Source organism: Sciurus vulgaris (assembly GCF_902686455.1).
Source record: "Sciurus vulgaris genome assembly, chromosome: 3".
NCBI classification, from domain to species: domain Eukaryota; kingdom Metazoa; phylum Chordata; class Mammalia; order Rodentia; family Sciuridae; genus Sciurus; species Sciurus vulgaris.
In genome coordinates this window covers 125,900,891-125,921,817 of record NC_136463.1, presented here as the reverse complement: position 1 = coordinate 125,921,817, position 20,927 = coordinate 125,900,891, and the positions used below count along the sequence as shown (strand labels likewise).

The window sequence follows — 20,927 nt, the reverse complement described above, 5'->3', positions numbered from 1 at the left end:
TGATTTAATTATACAAAGTTCCTATAACTAAAATAAAACCACATGCTAATTATAATTTAAAATAAGTTAATAATAACCAATTTTGTTATATTTTACCTGAGATGACCAATCCAAACAACTAACAACCCGATGCTTTGACCAACGTTCATCAAAAAATTGCCGGTTTAATGACAGTTTAGCACCTGCTTGAATCTCTCTATGGAAAAAAACAAACCCCCAAAAAGACTGTTATAACTTATGTCATTCTTAATCTTAAGATAATTTAATACTGCTGAAGCTGAAGTGTTATCAATTAAACATTACCCTTCTTTGTCTTCCAAATCTCTCCCACTGTAGTCAAAGAAGATGTTAATCTGTTCAGAAAGAGCTCTTTCTACAATTCTTGTAGAATGGTCAAAGAAACTTAAAAATTCCTCTGAGTGCAAGATTTGTTGCTTTTCTTCTTCAGTCAGCTCATGAGGTGGAGCTGGAAAATAATTTTTTTTGAGGTATGATTTATGTTAGTCAAATCATGTCAACTCATTGTAACAGGAATCAGGGATGCCACACATTCTTTTTTAACATTTACCTCTTTTTTATTTAGAGCACTGCATTCTATTTTAATTGTCTAATGAATAATAAATCTTAAGAGGAATCAACAAAAAATTTTAAAGTTAAATTCTTTAAGATACCTTTACTTTCATTTTCTTCATCTTTTTTTAAAACCTTCTCTTCTTCAGGTTCAATAGGTGGTTTAGGAGTCACTACATCATCTTCTTCCTCTTCATCTGAAAAGTGGAAAAAAAAAAACCAAATATTATTTTTATGAAAGTAGCTGGTAACTCTGAGATAGTATTTCAAAAGGTATCACAACTCCCTAGATAAAAGAAAAAGCAAGCCACTGTGCCAAGAACAAGTACAAACAATATGAACTTTCCCAACATAATCTTGAAGAATTAAGTGGAACCTCTTGCTTTTTATATACACCTATGTGGTACAACAGTCATACTAAATTCTATAGCTACATAAGAGAAAACAAGATATATAAGCAAGTAGGATGAATTCCTCATGGAAGTCTCTAAAAGCTTGCAAGCATTTATCATTCCAGACAGAACAACATGCAACTCCTGCATAGTTTTATATAGCATGCTGACACATTAATGCTGTAGAATGAAGAAAATCAAATGTCTAAAATAGCCCACAGAGCTGGCTGCTTACTTGTGATCTGAAACCATCAGTGTCTAATGGGTCTTCATATGGCATAAAGACGGCTTACATTAACTCTCAGGTTGCTATTTGAGAGGCAGATAATAGCTACAGGACACATTTTCTATTCTGTCATTTTAAATGCAAGTCTCATTGTCCATCGTTGTATGATGTGGCAATGAGCATTTATAATAATGCTTTCTTTAATTTTAATAAAACTATATATTAAGATATACATTTCTAAGACTAAATTACCAAATCTCACATTCCCAAACTAGATAGTAACTTAATTTATTTAAAAATGTTACAGGACATGTAACCCTGTCTACCCTATTTTTTTGCAACAAACAGAGATAGGTTTTTATGAAGATAATATTTATTTTCCTTACTAAGCATGTGTTATCTGTCTATAAGGGGAGGCAGCAGACACCTGCAGCACAATGTATCTCAAGTAATGAGAGCCTGTTCAACATAGGGACTTCACTTGTTAGTTATAGTCATTTCCTTGACCCGTGTACAAAATTATCTAAAACACACATACATACAATGTACACAAAAGAATGGTCAAGGATGGGAACCAGCTGCCAAGTCAAGGTCCCAGCAGCCAGGCCAGCTGACTAGATAGCAACAACCAGATGGCACTGCTGGGATTGTGTCTTTCTGCTACAAGGTGGCAATGGGATGGCATAACATTCTTACGCTTGACTGCCTCCAATCCTGTGTCTCTCCCCAATGGTGAGCCTGTGCAATTACCCGCACTCCAGGAGGCCTACAGACAAGCCTTTACCCTGCAAACAAAATGCAGCTTGTAGGCCACACCAGCTGCCAAACCACACACATAGTGTTAGGCTTAGAGAGCTATGAAAATCTTTCTAACTCTATAGTATAAGCAATAAAAATATAACTGTACCTGTGGAAAGAAAGCTTCAAATGACACTGTATAATGCACACAATGATACAACCTCCAACTTAATCAAAATGATAATGACGTATGCCAATCCTACATTACTTGAAATTGAGCGATTTTTACGTTCTGACAAGTTTACAGAACTAGGATAAATGGCACGAATGATTTCAATATATGCTCATACTTTTGAACCAAATGGTGAAGGTTAAAATTTTTCCTTTCAAGGGCCTCAATCAGCCACAAAGGAAAACAGTAATCACTGTCTTTTCAGCCAGCCCAACCGCATTTGTCAGCCCTTTCTCCGTCAATGCAGCCAGAGCAATCAACCTGCCAAACATTCAGAATGGAAAAACAATCTGAAAATACAGGGTATAATGCACCTGCCAGTGAAAATGGCCATTTCAAGAAAAGCTAGTGATCTCAGTGACCCTGCTGAGGAGGCGGTGGTGCAAAGGGGAAAGAACACGTAAAAGAATTCTTAGTGATCGCCACTCTCTTGCACATTGACACTTCCTTACAAAGCATGCCAATTACAGCTTTTGTGCTACTTAAAAAAATGAAAGCTTTTTTGGGCAAAATAATCACATAGAGAAACAGAAAGACACTACTCCTTTTTAGATGAATTCTCATATATGACAGATTATTAATCTGAAAACAGTATAACTGCTGGCAATGCTATACTATACTGCTCAAACATTAGGATAAAATTCTGCCATAGTCATCTGTAGGTGTATTGTATTAAAATAAATTTAATTACATTTAACGCAAAAGTTGACTTTTAGCATAGGACATTTACTTCAATTAAACATTCAGTGAAGGTAAAAGTACATTAATATTTCATTTTCTGCTAATTCTATTAGCTCTCAATTTGGTTAAACAGTAGAATTCTTTGGAGAAAAATCCTAAAATCAAAGATAGAGATTTTGAGTTACCTGGACAGGTCATTCTTAACCACTATCAATTATAAATTACAGCCTCCTATCCACATCTTATTCTCCTCCCTCAACTTTGTTGACTTATCTGGGCTTCTAAGTACCATTTCCAGTGACAGGTGTCAAATTCCTATTATAATGCATATGGTCAGTATTTTAGTGCTAAGTGACCTCATAATCTACATATTTAACAGAAAATATCTTGTTTACAGATACTCTTTTCCTTTTAGTATTTAAAATGTAAATGAAGTTTGTTAGTGATCTGCATCTCCCCTCTATTTGGCAACTGCCATGCATGTGTCCTATAAATTATTTTAGTTGTAGTTAAGTATCAACTATTTAAAATATATGGTCTTGGATTTTTACTTTAGAATCAATGTATATATTTCTCCTTGTATGTGGATTAAAAATGAATTTAAAAACTATAACTGAGACTTTTCAATAACATCAGATTGAAGAATGTTCCTTTGAAACAAATACACATCTCTTATCATAAACTTATAAATAGCAACTAAAAGACTATTAACCGTGGCCAAAAAATATAGTATTATAGTTCTAAGGATTTTCTTAGCTAGTCCCTTTTACATGATAAGCTATAATATATTAAAACTGGAAAAGACAGAGCAGGAAGACTGAAAAATGGGACTGCCATGGCACATCAATTTACTGATGAATATTCATTACAATATGCTAAGTGGTTAACTCCATGTTTCCTCTGACAGGGAATCTAAGGTTACAAACTGAGAGTAAAGAGTACAGAAAAGTAGCAGTTACTTTTGAAATGACAAATCTCTTGTCAATGAATGCTACAACTAGGTTTAATGAACCATTGAATTTTTTACTTTGAGTTAACATCAAAATTGTGATGTATTTTGGTGAGATGGAAAGAAAAGCTGTTCTGTAAATTAAGCTACACCTAGAAATAACATCAACCAGTGAAATCCCAGTTATTGGAATAATCTGTTACAATGGAATAGGTTAATCAAAGTTAAATCATCTGTGAAATGGGTGGCTTTTGTTAAAGTGAAGGAGGGAGTCTTTAGAACAAGTTTTCTCTATATGTCATATTATATTTAAGATAAAATAAGCCATAAGCATACTTTTAGTTAGTTAGAAACATTATAACACATTTAAAAGGAAATATGCAAGATTAAAAAAAATCTTTAATAAACATTGCTAGTTATGAACCTCTCACTTATTATTCTCTATATGAAGTGAAAAACAATCCCATCTTTAGTGCATTGTTGTTTAGGAAATACATTTGCTGGCTATCAATTCACATGTAGTCTTATTATACTGGTATACACTTTTGAGATAATTTAATATCCTATACAGATTTCTTAACTTACAAAAGAGTCTGTTTATTCAGAGTATAAAGAAATTTGATTATCAGTTCTAAAAATTAAGAAATCTGTTGCTTATAAAAATTGATTCTCCTGTCATGTAAAACTAAAAAGAATAAAAAATAAATTAAAAAATTGATTCAACTGAAAAAATTCGACTTATAACTTTATAAACATCTATCAGAACATGAGAGGAAATGCTTCAATCATTAGTTCAAAATATAGGCTATAAAGGAATAATTTTCCTTTAATATTTCAGAATAATCTTTTTCCTTGATCAACATAATTTTGAATCACTCCATTTCAATCCATTTGTCCATAACTCCATCTTCTTATACCATAAAAATCAAGTTCACAATTAAGAGAATCTTCATTGGAACAAAGCTTCATCAATTCATCTATGGAATCTACTCATTTTAAACATTTAGAGTAAGATAGAAGGTCACTTGTTATTTCCTTAATAATTTGGATTTTCAACTGGGGAAAAATACATGGCTGGCTTTTTAATCAGGAAGTATTTTGAATATAGATATAATGCTAACCTGGGAAAAAATAAGGAATAGTAGTTTACACCACTTATTAAACATGGAATATGTTTCTCTACATAACATTTTAAATATAAAATTTGGATTTTATTGTGGAAGTATTGGCATCAATGATGGATTCTGTTATCTGTGATCTCATCGAATATTTCATTTTTCTAAGGCTGTAGTTGTAAACATCATGATTAAAGTATTTCAATCCAAGATTAAGAACAGATGGCACAATTTTATTATATTCTCACAGAAGGTTCAAACTAATTTATTAAGTATGTTATTTCAGAATTTTTATTTAAAAAAATCCCTTTTAGATAAAGACCTTCTTAACCAGAAGGCCTATTTGGTCTATTTGAGAAGTATTGATTCCAGGTATTAAGACCATTCAACAAAAGAGTAAGAGTTATTGATATATAATAACTCTCTATATGTTATAAATACTAATCAACAGGTATTGATGAAAAGTATATCTAGCAACCAAGCCAGTACCAACAGTAAGAAAGTGGAATGAAATAACAAAAATGGCATTTCACTGGAAATCAATTCCCAGGTTCTGTTATAGCCACAAATTCCCCCCTCCCCCCTCACGTTTAACTTAGGGTTCTTCAGTTAACTTCCCAGGTCCTCAGTTTTCACAGATGTAAATAAGCTGATTAAACAACCTTTAGGATTTCTTCCTCCTTTAAAAATTCTTTTTTCTAAAAATAACACCAAAAACCCATCCTGAAACAGTAGATAACAAAAAATAATGGCATTTTTCAAAAGAGTTAAAACTTTTAAAAAGGCAAAGAGAAGAAGGTAACTTCCAGCAGTATATTTGTGGGCACCACTCTTGCCAGAAGCTGTTTGCCTGTGGAGAAGGAAATTGACTGAGGTCACATGGTCCTAGTCAATTTCATTCCCAGTAGGTGCTTTAAGATAGCAAAGCACCTCAGTTCAAAAACAGTACTACCGACTTATAGAGTAAACTTGAAAGCAAGAAGATGGTTAGAATGGGGTAAAAGAAAAACAAGGCAGAATGAAAACTGACTTTTAAAAGAATAGGTTCAGCCATTAAAAAAAAAAAAAAGGAAGATAGGTAAGAGCTAAGACCAATTTTTACCTTCAATTTGGTAACTCACTACTTCTGTGATGATTATACTGCCTACCTAAATTTACTATCTGTTACACTCAATTGTGATTTCTCTAATCTTTTCTTGTGGTGAGTTTTTTACTTTTTGTTATATAATTAAAACAATTTTTTTGGCAATGCTAGAGATCAAACCCAGGGAGGGCTTCATCCATGTTAGGTAAGCACTCTATCACTGACATATACACCCAGATCTGTTACATAATTTTTTTTTTTTTTTAAGATAGCCTGACTAGATTCTTTTATTTCTTTCTTTTTCTTTTCCTTTTAAAGTAATTTCAAGTTGCCAATGGATCCTTTGTTTTATTTGTTTGTTTATATGCAGTGCTGAGGACTGACCCCAGGGCCTCACACATGCCAGGCAAGTGCTCTACCACTGAGCCACACAACTTCAGCCCTGTTTACCTAATTCTAAAGTGAGAACCAACTATGCTGAGTTTGAGAGCTACTGTATTAAAGCAGTGGGTAAGAACAGGTACATTTAAGCACAAAGTGGTGCAATATAAAGTATAGCAATATAATTTTGGGGGAGAGGCAGTACTGAGGATCAAATTTAGGGTCTTTGTGCAGGATAGGCAAGTGCTCTACCACTGTATATCCCTAGTCCTGCACTATAAAATCTTAATTTCAAGGTTTTCCTCTTTCCCTTTTTCTAAAATTTCTACAACTTGGGGAAACAAAGTTCACAATAAGGGCCCCAAACATGAAATTAACTGTAATGATATAGGAAGGAAAGTATTTTTATAAGTAGTTGCAAAGGCTAAGGATGGTTTTCTAGTATCAGGATACAATTCTCATTTTCCTTCACTTAAACACCTTAAATTATAACTGAAAAGATCACAAAATCAAAGAAAAGATACCAATGCCTTCATCTACAGATGACATCCAACTGATCAACTCAGAATCGATGGACACTTGCTAGATTAGAAACAAGCAAACATCAACTCTTATAAAATCAACATCTAAGTTTAGTCTACACAGGAAACTGAAAAGGTGCTGACATGAACATACCCCTTAGAAATTGGGCTCATGGGCTGAGGATGTGGCTCAGTGGTACAGGACTTGCCTAGCATGTATGAGACCCTGGATTCAATCCCTCACACCATAAAACAAAAACAAAAACAAAAACAAAAAACCGGGCTCAGTTTCACCCATCTCATTTTTACTTCCTCTCAGTGAAGATAAGAAATATCCTATTTAGCACTGGGGAAAATCAAATCATTACTCTGTCTGAGACCACCACTAAAAATACTATTCTGATGCAGAAATACCAATAAACAAGCTAACCAAACCCTGCTCTTCTTTAATGAAGTTTTTCAAATTAAAGGTCTAAACCAATAAATTAAGCATATTATGGTCAACATTTTTTAAAAAATGAAATATAATAAGAGAAAGGAATGTACTATAGCTGTTTATACTGGATTATAATACAACTTGAAGTAATTACTATAGTTCACTATCATAAAAGCATGAAGGTTGCTGCTTTACGGCAGCATGAGGAAAAGCACGCCTTACGATCAATCCATCAGACTTGCTTTAGAATCACAGCTACTAAGTAGGTGACCCTTGATGAATTACCTCTTTCAGCTTCTTTATGTATAAATAAGAATCAACTTCACTTTCAGAGTTTTGATGAAAGGACTAGGAGTAATGTAAATTGGCTCACACCATGACTGATATGTAGTGAGCACTCTTTGCCATTAATAATTTTCAGTCATCAATTTAAACATGAAGTTTGGAGAAGTTATAAATGAATAACTTGAATGATTTATTTAAAAGATGCTGATAGATTCAGTTTTGTTCACAGTATTTAAAGGATACAGAAAACAAAGTTAATAGCACATGTTTATATCAACACAGTGATAAACATGATATAAACCACTGTGTAGATATAAACATGGAATTCAAGAAGGTTATAAAGGAGAATCTAACGGTTTCATTTATGGAGAGAAGAGCAAATAATGATTAGTCTACAGTCATATTAAAACCTGAGACTAATCATAGCCTTTATCTAAATTTCATCAATAATTATGTTATAGCATTAATACTCAAAAATAACTGATTTTTCTAGTAGGTGCTTCCAGAGTAAAAGCATGAAAAGAAACATCACAAATAGGCAAAATCATTCTCCTGAGTAAGTAACAGCAATTTATTTCTTTAGCAAGTATTTATTGAGTATTTACTACATGCCAGACACTTTTCAGGTAAGGAAGAAATAGTTCCCATGCTCATGGAAAATTTGTCAAAGGAGCTGAAGTACAGTGATGCTAAAAAGACACCCTGAATAATTTCAACCAGAATAGAACACAGTTTATCTTGTACTTGTGAATCATCAGTTTATCTAACAAATCATCTTTTTATTTTTAAAAATTACTTACAAAAATGGAAAAATAATTTTTTGAAAAATATCAGTCTTATATTATGCCAGTTCTATATTAAAATTAATTCAAGGGTAATAAATTACAAGTTTATATTTTAAAATTTATAAGCATCTAAAAAGTAAGTAATTAAAAGTACAAATTCAAGTAGGTCACAAAGTTGCATCTATATGTACACACATATATAGAGAATTTCTGAAAAACATATTCATAGAAAACAATATATTCACTGGAAACAAAATATTAACAATGAATAATGCAAAACTGCATCATACACATTTACATCCCTTCTGTACTTTCTAAATTCTGATACACTACTATAAGAGTTAGAAAAAATTATTTTTAAAAATGAATGTCTTTGCTTAAATTGAATATAATTATAGTTGTAACAGTTACTATCAAAACCACCTTTATAATACTTAAAATTTCAAATATCCAAAAGCCATTTCTAAATATGACGGTATAACTAAACATACAATTCTCATTTCCAAATAAAGTAAAAAAGACTACTTTGTTTTTAAAATGAGTCATTATGCCTTCATTTTGGCTATTTTGCTCACTTTCTGAGTTACTACATCTAATAATGTAGCTCCAAAAGGACAGACATAATACTCAAATTAATGGACTAGTTAATAAAATAGTATTTTCTGGAAATTATGGACTCTTGCAGATTTAGTATTCTCCATACTGATAATTAAACACTTTTATCTTTTCTTTCTTTTTTTTACTTTTTTTCTTTTTAAAGTTGCTTATGTCTCAAGTTTAGTATCAGCGACTTTTTTTTTTTTTTTTTGGTTAGGATGAGTATGTTGCACTTATGAAAGAAAAAAGCATTTACATAGTCAAGTAAAAACATATGTGGATAAAAAAGTTACCCCGATTTCCTCAGAAACTTCAAAGTATTATATGTCTAATAATGTTAACTCCTTTTGGGAGCAAGTGAAAGGAAATGATCATGGTGTTTAAATACATTCCATTTCTAACCTTAGAGGGCAGAAAAAGGAGTAAGTATTGTTAAAAGTGTATGTGTTAGGAGGCTGAGGCAGGATGAATGCAAGTTTGAGGTCAGCCTCAGCAACTTAGTGAGACCCTGTCTCAAAATAAAAAATAAAAAGGTTTGGGGATGTATCTCAGTGGTAAAGTAACCCTGGGTTAACTGCCCAGTACTAAAAAAGAAGTGTATCTGATAATCTACTGTAAAATCAAAAGGCAAACAGTAATAACTCTATTTTTCTTTTGAGATATACACAATTAAGAAAATTTAAATATTTTTTCCGGTAACAGCTAGAGATTTTGAGGATTCTCATCCCCGCTCCCCACCCTGCTTTTTCACTTACCTGTATTTTCTTGGTTTTCTGCAATGACTATTACTTTCGTTTCTCTCTAGTAGAGAAACATGGTAATTTAACTGATTTTAAAAGTGAATTAATTAAAACATTTGATAGTTTCTGGACTTGATTTTCTGTAAATATGAACATATTTTCCTGGACAAGTAGAAAAAATTTTTTTTCCTTATACACAGACTATTAGAAGGATAATTTATTATGGGTCCACAATACCCTACCCACAATTCCAAAACTGCAACCAACTTTAAAATCCATAACTCATTTGGTGGTAAACCTGAGATGATCAGAGGTAAAACTATTTCTAATCATTATTTATCCCACTTAGTATTTCATACCTTCTGCTGTCAAAATACTAATGCTCAAGATGGTGCAGGAGTGCTAATGTATTGTACATATACTTTGCCACTTCCCTAAAATCTGGAAAATTCTGAATTCTGATACACAGATGGCTCTGAAGGTTTCAGGTAAGAGACTGTATGGAGCTGTATTAGAGATCTCAAAGTGTTTTTGTGTAAGACATAAATTCATTAGCTTTACTGGTTTTAAGAAAATGATTAGCAAGTTACTTTATGCTTAAATCATTAGCTATTTAATGCTACTTAAAAAACTGATACTCAACTTAAAAATGGCAATTCTTTGTGGTTTTAAAAACCAAAGAACTCCATATTCAATACAATGTCTACACATACTTTCTGGAATTACACACAGAGTAAAGTCTACTATAAAGTCCTTAGCAATTATAAAAGATGAAGTTTAAGAATGAAGTCTATATCTGTTCATTAGTCTGAATAACATGATAGCATATCAGCTCTACAGAAGACAATTTATATAATTTCCTTTACTGTAGGACACAATCTCTTCTCAATAACAGGAATAGAACATTCTTAAGATTTTCTGCTGGGGTGTTTATTTTTCACTTTAAAAAAGCAAATAATTTCATTTTGTAGAGCAAATGTGTGGGTAATAAAGTAAGAGTACAGGAATTTCAGAATAAATTGTTGAAAAAAAATGAGTACCTACCAATGACAAAAGAAGTATGAAAGATTTAAATTTATATCAACAAAAAAAAAAAAAACACATACAACTTACACTGTTAACTTTTAGAAGGTTACAAACTCTGAAAAACAAAGATGAATATGGAAGCCATAAAGCATTAGTTTTGTAATGTTTCCCTAAGAAAATATGCCAAAAAAATAAGAGAAAGAACTCCACCCCCCAAAATCCACTTACTTAACATGTGGTCTTAATGACAATCATATTAAGGATAGTCACCTTCTTTGGGTTGAGTCATAACTGGAGTCTGAGTTTCCTTAGTATATGTGACGATTTCTCGAGGAGGAAAGTCAACTTGCGTAATTTTGGCCATTCCAAGTTTAATAGGTCCTCGTCTAAATTAAATGAACATACATGTTTTCAAATACAACAAATGATAAATTTTAACATCAAACCATGTTATTTTTAAAAATAAGAGCTGAACATTCATGTGTATCTAACATTGGAATTTCAATCTGTTTTGGTTAAGAAATTTTAGATGAACAATAAATTGGCTTTCATTTAATAAAAGAATGAGTAGTAAAAACAAAAGATACTTCTGACTCTTTTGGGTGTTTATTTTTCACTTTAAAAAAGCAAATAGTTTCATTTTGTAGAGCAAATGTGTGGGTAATAAAGTAAGAGAACACAGGAATTTCAGAATAAATTGTTGAAAAAGGTTGGTTGCAAGAGATGTTTTTAACAGGGATATGATTCTGTATTTTTTGAAGAATCAGATACATGGATCTCACTCAGACCATGATTGAAAATAAAGGTTTCTGTTGAAGGTCTTTTTCTACTTCTTACATTAGGCAGAAATTGGGAAATACATTGTCAACTTGGATTTTAAACTGCAATATTTAAAACTTTTAAATCTCTAATCTCTACACATTGAGTGTCCTTGTTTCATAGTGGGCAAACTAAGATCCAGATATTTTATACCTACACTAAAGCAACAGATCTTCTGAATGTAATAAAACTACTAAAGTCACTTATGTTTTAAATGCAGGAAATGCATTATGTTTTGAAATGGAAGAAGAAAGGTACAGCTGAAGAAAATGGACCAAAAGAAAAATCTTTCAGCAGTTATATGGGGGATTTTTACTTGGTTATTATATTAGATGTCTAAGACTTTCAAAGAAGTTCTCAATTATGAAGCTTTCTTAAAAGGATATCTAACAAAGATATTATTGAAACTTCCTGAATATCAAGCAGGGTATCTGAAATATACACGTCAATGGTAATATAAGTGCTTTTAAATATATATAAACATCTTTTTAAGTTTTATTAACTAATTCAAATCCTGTATAAAAGTGTTATACAATTAACATTTTATAAATTTAGGTCCATGACATTAGGAAGTTTATAACAGGTTTTCTATTTTAGAAATATCTTAGCCCTAAAGATAAAAAAAAAAGCATAGTCGAAGAATTAAATGTGAAATTTTAAGTATATTTGAAGTAATCTACAGGGATATAAGAATTAAATTTAAAATAAGAACTTTATATCCTGATTTTTTAACATGCAAACCATAGAAAATGTAAATCACTCGCACAGCTGGAAAAAAATGGTCATGCCAATAGTATTACAAACAAGTTACTAACTTGAATGCAAATGGAATCTAATAGTCAAAATTGCAATATTAAAACAAACAAAATATTTCAAGATTTTGCAGGGAGAGAAGGGTAAGAAGGTAATACCTCACTTATCCAAAAGTCACTTTTACTGAAAATAAAGAATAGGACGGGAAAGGGAGACGCCTCAGGACCCCCAATAGAGAAGCCTCTGGTTAGTGTACAAGGATCTCACATATTTCTCTTCTATACCTTCATTCAAGTCTTATTTACTCTTGCTTTAGATATGATTCGCAAATGTATAGTTACATTTTAGAAGTTGCAATTTATCAGGGAAAAGAGCTATCTGAGTCAGCATAATGGCAGCAGCAAACATTTACTATTTGCATTGAAGCCTAGAATGAGTCTGTGAATTAATAAATAGCAACCTGGGGCCATAATGTAGACACCAACATTTCTGTTCCTCTAAAAATTACAGTTTCATATAAAATAACCCACAAAAGGTTCAATTACACATTGAATACATATTAGAAAAAGTCTGCAAAGTTTTTAGTACATCTCAGAAAAATTTACACAAAAATATAGGAATAATATAAAGAATGTGGACATCCAAATGGGTAGACTTTAATAAAACCACATACATAGAATATTTCTTTCACTAAAGATACAGGATAAATGAGGTGTCAGAGTTAAATATAATTCTTGTTTTAACTATATATTACAATATTAGAAATTTAAGCAAAATAAAATTAGAACAGTTTCACAAAGAGTCAAATTAATTATAAAAGAGGGAAGGTAATAAATCTATTCAATACCCCAAATCGGAATCTGAGTGAAGCTGAAGAACTGATGGATCTGTATCCCAATGCAGCGTCCTAAATGGTTGTAGGACAACCATGAAGCATTAGTAAAAAAGGTCATAAGTTAGTTAAGCGAATACACTCTATGAATATCTAAAGCTAAATTACTGTTCACAATTAAAAACCATGTTCTGGTTAGCACAAAAACCCCACATTAGGTGTCACTCAATGCTGTAGTGCATGCAATAAGCACAACATGGTTAAAGATGCAAGCATATAAAGCAGAACAGACAAGGTATTTTCAGATTATGAGAAAATAACACTGAATAACAATGAACAAGAACAATTAAAGCAGATAACCCAAATAAAACATTATTTATAGATGAGAACAAGCTAGGCTATAAAAGTTAAAATTTTAAGATTCCTAATCTAAAAAACATTAATAAAAACATCTTAACATATTCTAATCTTGCCCAAAGCATTAAATATGTGCAGGAAATTGTCATATTGGTAAAGGAAATGAGTTAACATATAACCCTTTTGGTAAGAAAACCAAAGACTATCCCACTGGGATACAAAATAGCTAAAGTTTCCAAGATATGACCCTGTTATAATTTATGGGTTAAACACTGCCTTGGGCTTACATGTCATCTGCTTTAGCAAACAACTAAAGATAGTCTCTAGGAAAAAAGTAGACTTTTTTCCCTACAAAAATATTTTATGTTCAGAAGAATTACCTAACTTTTAGAGAATACCAAGGTATTTGGTGATGTTTTAGCACTGCCTACTAGGTAAATATCTTACACAGGATCTTTTCCACTTAAGCTTAATCTAGTTATTTATCGTATTGACATCCTTGTAAGTTAACAATACTGTATAATGTTCATATTTCCTATAAAACGCACAATATTCTATGTAGTATTCTCATTTTGTCATATTTCTTACTTCCATGTTATAATGGACAATGAATTTTAGCTGCTACAATATTTGAATACAACAAATGATTTCTCTACCTTACCTATGTAACTAATCAATAATATCAGATGATACAAACTAGAGAAAGTCTTCATTTAAAAAATATAAAGTAAGATACTAGAATTTAAACAAGGTGGTGCATATGCAATGAAAAAAGACTACAGTGAAGACCTACTTTGTACTAAGTAATGAACAGCAAAAAGCATAGGCTTTGTTAAACCAAAAGGGGTTCTATGTGATGGTCTCCAAGGCATGCTCTGTCAACAGCCTTTACGTTATACAAGAGCTCCAGCTGTTATCAGTAACATTAAGCTCCTTGTTGAAAATATTATTAATTATAATTAATTTAAGATATTAAATTTTAATTTAAAATTAAGTAAAACTTTACCTCAAAATATAGCCAGTACTAAAAATGCATTGTACCATATACATGATTGTACTTGTCAAAGGCATCTTCAGAAATATAAAGTTCAATTCCAAAATAATCCCAAAAACCTTAGAAATAAACTGATCAAAAACGGAAAAAGGAACAAGCATGAATTACTCAATTGAATAACTGTCATCTAAATTTTAAAGCTAACAGAAATGACAGAGAAAGTGAATCAGAAACTTAGTGAAATGCAACTTACTAATCTGCAAAGTTGGAGCAATCTCTTTTCATAGCCTTTATACTTTTTCATAAAATACTGCCAGTCCCAATAGAAATTGTTGACATTTAGAAAAGGTGGTTCAGACATGTTTAGATGTATTTTGTAATGTCTAATCTATATTTTCCTACTGTTGGGTTTTCTAATCTTAGACCATCTTGGCCAACTAATGGAGTGCACATATGCATACATCTTTTATGCATTTTCCTGTGATATTTCCTTACTGTCTTTATTCTTCCATTATAATCATTCCTGTTCAATATGAGTTCATTCTGTTTCATTCTCAGATCTGAGTATTCTCTTTAAATGCCACATATTGAGAAATGCATCATTTCACTACCAAAATCACCATCTACAATATTAATTATCTCTCCATTATGGAATCCAGAGATGTTTCAATGGAACTCAGTTTTCTATTGTTGTGTGTGTGCAAAATGAATATACTGGTTCCTCTTGAAAATTAATGTTTCAAAGTTGAGTCAGTGCTCTCAAAGGAGACAATGTTTATGTTAAGATATAAGAGATGTAAGATCACCTTAATTTTAAAAAAGGATTTTTTTCTCTTCTGTTACACTTAGAAACCAATACAATTAAATTTGTACTCTTTCTCTAGTAAGTACAAATACTACTGAAGATATTAAACTACCGTTTTCATTTTTTACAATTAATCATAAAAAAATCTACATTTTACACAAAACGTAAGTTAGCACACTATCCTTAGAGCTCTTCGATAAAATGAACAGTATCTTTAAATTAATGATATAATCATCATGAGAATGTATGTTTTTATAAAAGTAGAGTCCTGAACATTTTACTTTTAGGGACAAACTCTAGTATTTAACACAACATTGATGAATATCTGTTCTATACACACTTTTCCTACCAGTACTTACTCTCTGAACCAATTTAAAATACTTCAAAGGGTCTCTAATAACCTCTAAGTTGTCCAGGAAACTCAGTAGGATAACATTTTAATTTACATTTATTTCAAAACCAAAGTAGATGTTACAGTACTTTTGAAGGTAAACTTGCTGACAATGCATGAAAATAACCTTTCTACTTCTATCCAAAATCAGGAACAATGTGTTCATACTGTACATATATCTACATAAAAATGAAGTATAATATCAAATAAACTTAATATAGTAAATTTTAATCTTGGGGAATATTTTTACTATGGTAATGTTTGTATTAGAAGGGGGAAAAAAAAGTTCTTCACTTGAAAATATCAGTTGCTTTTTAGGTATTTAAGGAATACTGACATGTTTGTTTTTATGGTGGGACTGAACCCTGGGCTCTGTACATGCAAAGCAAGTGCTCTATTAATGAGCTACATCCCTAAACCCTGAACACTGACACATTTGTATAAAAAAATGCAGAAGGAAACAAGTTTAGCCCTAAATGAGTTTGGACTAAATAAATTACCTTCATAATATATAATATTTTACAAGATAATAACATTATTTCTAAAAAGAAAGTTTTTCTTTTTCTTTTTACTTATATGTATTTTTAGATGTTGATGGACCTTTTTTATTTTATTCACTTATTTATATGTGGTGCTGCGAATCAAACCTAGTGCCTCACACATGCTAGGCAAGCACTGTACCACTGAGCCACAACTTCAGCCCTTGATTTTTTTTAAAAGAGTTATAGCATTTACCTCCAAAAGCAGTACTGCTAGATTTGCACATCTTAAATTCAAATTGGCATGCTTTATGTGCCTTTTAATTGTTAATAACCTGATTATTCAAGAACTGATTAAAGAATTGAATTTATGGATCATCCAGTACCCTTGCTTCTTTTTTCTTGCCCTTTCTTTTCAATACTCATTACTTGCTTGTATCTTCAATCATAGGGGCTCAGACACAAAAAAGGTAAAATTTCTGATAGCTGAATTTCTATTAAAAAGGTATTGATGATTTTTCTGGGCTAAAAGTAAAGATTCTGAATCAGCTGTGGATTTTTGACTAGCTATGTTTACTCTCATTTCAATTGTAATACAGAAGTAAAAAAATATGATAAAGACTTGCTATTATCACGTGTGTGTGCGTGTGCCGGCACGCGTGTGTGTGTGTGTGAGAGAGGGAGAGAGAAGAAGAAGAATTTTCTCAACATGATCTTTGGAAGAGAGCTGTAATCTTACCAAAGTTTTGAAAAGCAAGTCCCAACATGTATGTAGGATCTTAAAACAAACATGAAATGTAGTTTTACAAGTAAGATGCAAGTTCAACAAAACTTGGCAGTAAGGTCTCTCAATAATTCCTTGGTTTTTATTCCTTATCTTTCATATTTTATGCATCATTTTCTATCTTACTTAGCAAAGTTAACAGAAATGTACTGCCTAACTAATTTAGATTTTTAATTACTGAATGGGGAATTAAGCATAACAAAGGTTTTATATTATTTATAACCAAAACATTCATGTAACAACAAATATAATGTTTAAGCAGAAAAATTTTGAATTAACAACTCTATTCTTAGTTGCAAAATCAGTTAACTACTGAGTACAAAAGTATGAGTTAAAATATTATTTAAAAAATTATCCCCAGTTTACAACAGAATATTCATGTTGCTTAGATTTTAACATGTTAAAATTAACTCAATACAACTATTTAGGGATTGATCCCTCTAAAGAACTGATACTATCTGAACACTGAATGCATTCTATCATTAAAATATTAAAAGAAAATTACTGTTACCTAGATCCCACAGCGCCATCTCCAGAGTCTTGGCTTCCAGCTTCACTTGGCGTGCTCACAGATTTGGAAGATGGAGACATAGGAGGAGGGACTAAATAGTGAAACAGACAGGTATCCGCTGTTACTACACGGAGAGGTTGCTCAGCTTATGACGTTTCAAAAATAATTTAACATGACGTAATTAACAAAAAAGGAAAAAAAAATGGCAAACCAAAAAACAAAACATATGAATGAAAATGAACAGTAGAAAGAAAGGGGAAAAAGACACCGTTAACAATGCATGCTGAAGATTCATGCAATTTCTTTGGCAAAATGCATTGGGGACTTCATATTTTGAAAATTTTAAAAAGGCAAGATTATGGAAGGATGCATCTTCATCTCATTCATCACCAAATGTGGCTACTAATTTTCAAAGGAGAGCATTCCTTCTCCCCTTTCTAATCTCTTATTTTCAAGACCACCAGATTATAAGTATTATTTACAATTGCTGCCAAAATTAAAACCCAAAAATTGCTTCAATAAGTTATTTAATCTCTGATTTTCAAGATTTTAAAATGTTAACTTCTGTTTAAATATTTTTCTTTCAAAAATTAATATTTCAAATTATTTTTCCCTCTAACAACAAAAAAGGGCAATTTAGAGAAAAGACTGCAACTAAAGGAATGGCTCCTTTAAAATGTCCATTAGTTTCCAGCAATTTGGGTGAAAATGCAAACAGGCCATAAAACAGCATGCCTTCTATACATGATGCATAACATAAAGTGATGCATGCAAACAAGGCAAGACTTATGGTAACTTCCTTACCCCAGTATTCAGAAAAAACTGAAGTGTACAGACAAAGATACAGACACCCAAAATATTCTTAATCCCTTCTTATAGAAAATACATTTTTCATAGTATATAAAATAAATAGCAAACACTTTCCCCTATATTGTCATCTTTTAATATTACACAATAGCAGTTGAACGTGCACTTTTCATGCCAGGACATTTGAAAACTTTGTGATTACCGTTGTAGGGAGTATAGGAGGATCATCACTGCCATCTTCTGGTTAAATTTTACCATAAATGTCCCCAATCCCAAGTATCTTTTTAAAATAATTTTTCAATGTACAATATTAAGTGACTAACACATCTGATATTGAGCTAGAAGCCCTTCTTTGAATAGTCTACTGAAGAAAAGGTAAGTTCCTAGCTATATAGGAACTAAAGAAGTATGCATTTAACTAAATGCCTGTGTTTTAGAAGTCAAACATTCACTGAACCCTTAAAATTATGTAAGCGTTCAAATATTTACATATGCTGCAGTAAAAACAAAAAGCTTGGTAATCTAATGAAACTTACAAAAATAGTATGATGAACTACATTTTAAACATGGATACAAAACTGATCACCCTTTATTTTCTCAATAGCAAATTCTATTGGAAACCAACAAGATTAGAAGAGTTTTTAGAGAATCACAACTAGAATGTTTGTTTCCTGAGATGCAAAGGTTATTTCTTGTTTAAATTACAAAGGACAATAACAACATACCCAATGTTTCTGACGTTGTGATCAAATCTTTCAGAAACAATTATGTCAACCACAGACAGCTTAGTATAATTCATATGAGGATGGCACTGTGCTAGGTGCTGTATGTATAATTCAAAATAGTTAAAAATGACCTTTGGCTAAAGAAAAAGATGGCCATTAACTTAAGTTACATTCCCTCAGCTTTTTGTCCATGTCTCCTTAGCCTAAGTCCCAAATAATACAGGAATAAAGAGTATTATTTAAGAGTTGCTTGCCTACCATGCTGTAAATACAAATAAATGTTTATTGTAGTGAGGCCACTACAATAAACTTTAAAGACTTTCAAAGAAAAGTTCATATATTCTTTAAATTACATACTTAACTTCATATTTGAGAAAATATTTTTTTCAAAGGCTAAACAGTAATTATACACAGATTAATAAATACATTGACCCAGTAAGTTTTTGAAATAAAACTTTCAGAAAAAGAATAAGTCAAGAGAGTGATAATACTAAATTATCACAGTTTCTTAGCCAAACAAATGCAAAATAAAATCATCATGGCTTTAAATTCTTAATTGGATTAAAAAAAACCCCTCCATCTCAGAACTATATTCTTTGAGGTGAAAGATAATTTAAAGCCAGCCAATGCAGAGAACTCATAAAAGTCTCTTAGCTATTATCTAGCTCACCGACTTCATCTTGCAATAGTAAATAATGTATACCACAAAAGGGACTAACCTAGCACTGGGGATATAGCTGAGTTGGTAGAGTGCTTGCCTCACAAGCACAAGGCCCTGGGTTCAATCTCTAGCACTGCAAAAAAAAGAAAAAAGAAAAAAAAAACAAGGCACTAACCTAGAAAAAGCAAATTACTATCACTGTAAAAGAATGTTAATAGAAAAAAAAAAAAAAGAAAAAGAAATGGTAGTGTTAATTTAGCCCAATTGATCTTAAAAAAATTCAAATAGAGTAAGCACTACACTCTCTGAGAGGGGGTTTATATATGCTGCAGTAAAAACAACGGGTTTGGTAAACTAACAAAATATGCAAAAATGTAATATGAAATATTGAAATGGCATGTATTCAATAAAGTATAAATAAAAAACAAAACTGAGCTTTTGCTAAGTGTTTCAAATATGATTTGCTTAGCAAGAACAGTGATTCAGATTACCTTTACTCCATTGTTCTATGTATAAAGTAGCCTAAAACAGGCTTTAAATGGTACAAAATAAAGGAATTAACATAAACATGTTAGTATGATAATGAATGTAAGCCCCTTAGGAATTCAGAACAAAAAGATGCCACTATTTCCTTCTTTGAGAACTAAGGGAGAAATATGAAATAAAATAGAAAAAAAAAAAATCACACCATGGAATGCACTGATCATGTAAGTAATACTGAAAAACTGTGATTCTGATTATCTAGACCAAAAAGCCGACCAAGGTCTTTCCTGACAGTTAAGACTTTGGCTTCCCAAGGATACAAAATTAGGGCTTGCTTGTGGCTTGGTGGTGGAGCACTTGCCTAGCATGTGTGGGGCACTGGGTTGGATCCTCAGCATCACATAAAAATAAATAAATAAAATAAAGGTATTGTGCCCATCTAAAACTACTTAAAAAAAAAAGATACAAAATTAACTTCACTGCCTTTTGGTCTCTAAAGAAACAACCAGAATATTTTTAAAACAGGAAGACCCCAAGAAATGCACCTACATTCAGAATTAGCATTAAGTCTGAGTAAACCACTCAAAATTATACAGAAGTCTCAAGGATGAAGGATGGTGACAGCTCTATTATTTTTCAAGAACAAGAAAGGAGGGGCTTTAACCAGGAAGAAGGACCTAGAAAAGGTCCAAGGAAAGTGAATGCATGGAGTGGGAGCATTGACAGAAGACAGTGAAACAGAAGGAATGAATGAGCTTTTGGAATAAC

General features: G+C 31.6%; 1 protein-coding gene across 3 annotated transcripts in view; it reads right to left on the bottom strand.

Annotated features, from left to right (window-relative positions):
- Nucleotides 1-20,927, bottom strand: part of DYNC1I2 (dynein cytoplasmic 1 intermediate chain 2) — a 54,588-nt gene that overhangs the window by 20,542 nt on the left and 13,119 nt on the right. For 2 of the 3 annotated variants that reach the window (XM_079135024.1, XM_079135023.1), the window contains exons 4-9: nucleotides 17,484-17,574; nucleotides 13,178-13,237; nucleotides 11,029-11,144; nucleotides 672-767; nucleotides 304-466; nucleotides 97-196 (exon numbers count right to left, since the gene is read on the bottom strand). In XM_079135024.1, coding sequence (XP_078991150.1) covers nucleotides 97-196; nucleotides 304-466; nucleotides 672-767; nucleotides 11,029-11,144; nucleotides 13,178-13,237; nucleotides 17,484-17,574 — 626 coding nt within the window. The remainder of the gene's footprint in view (nucleotides 1-96; nucleotides 197-303; nucleotides 467-671; nucleotides 768-11,028; nucleotides 11,145-13,177; nucleotides 13,238-17,483; nucleotides 17,575-20,927) is intronic. The other variant, XM_079135025.1, reaches the window with a different exon arrangement.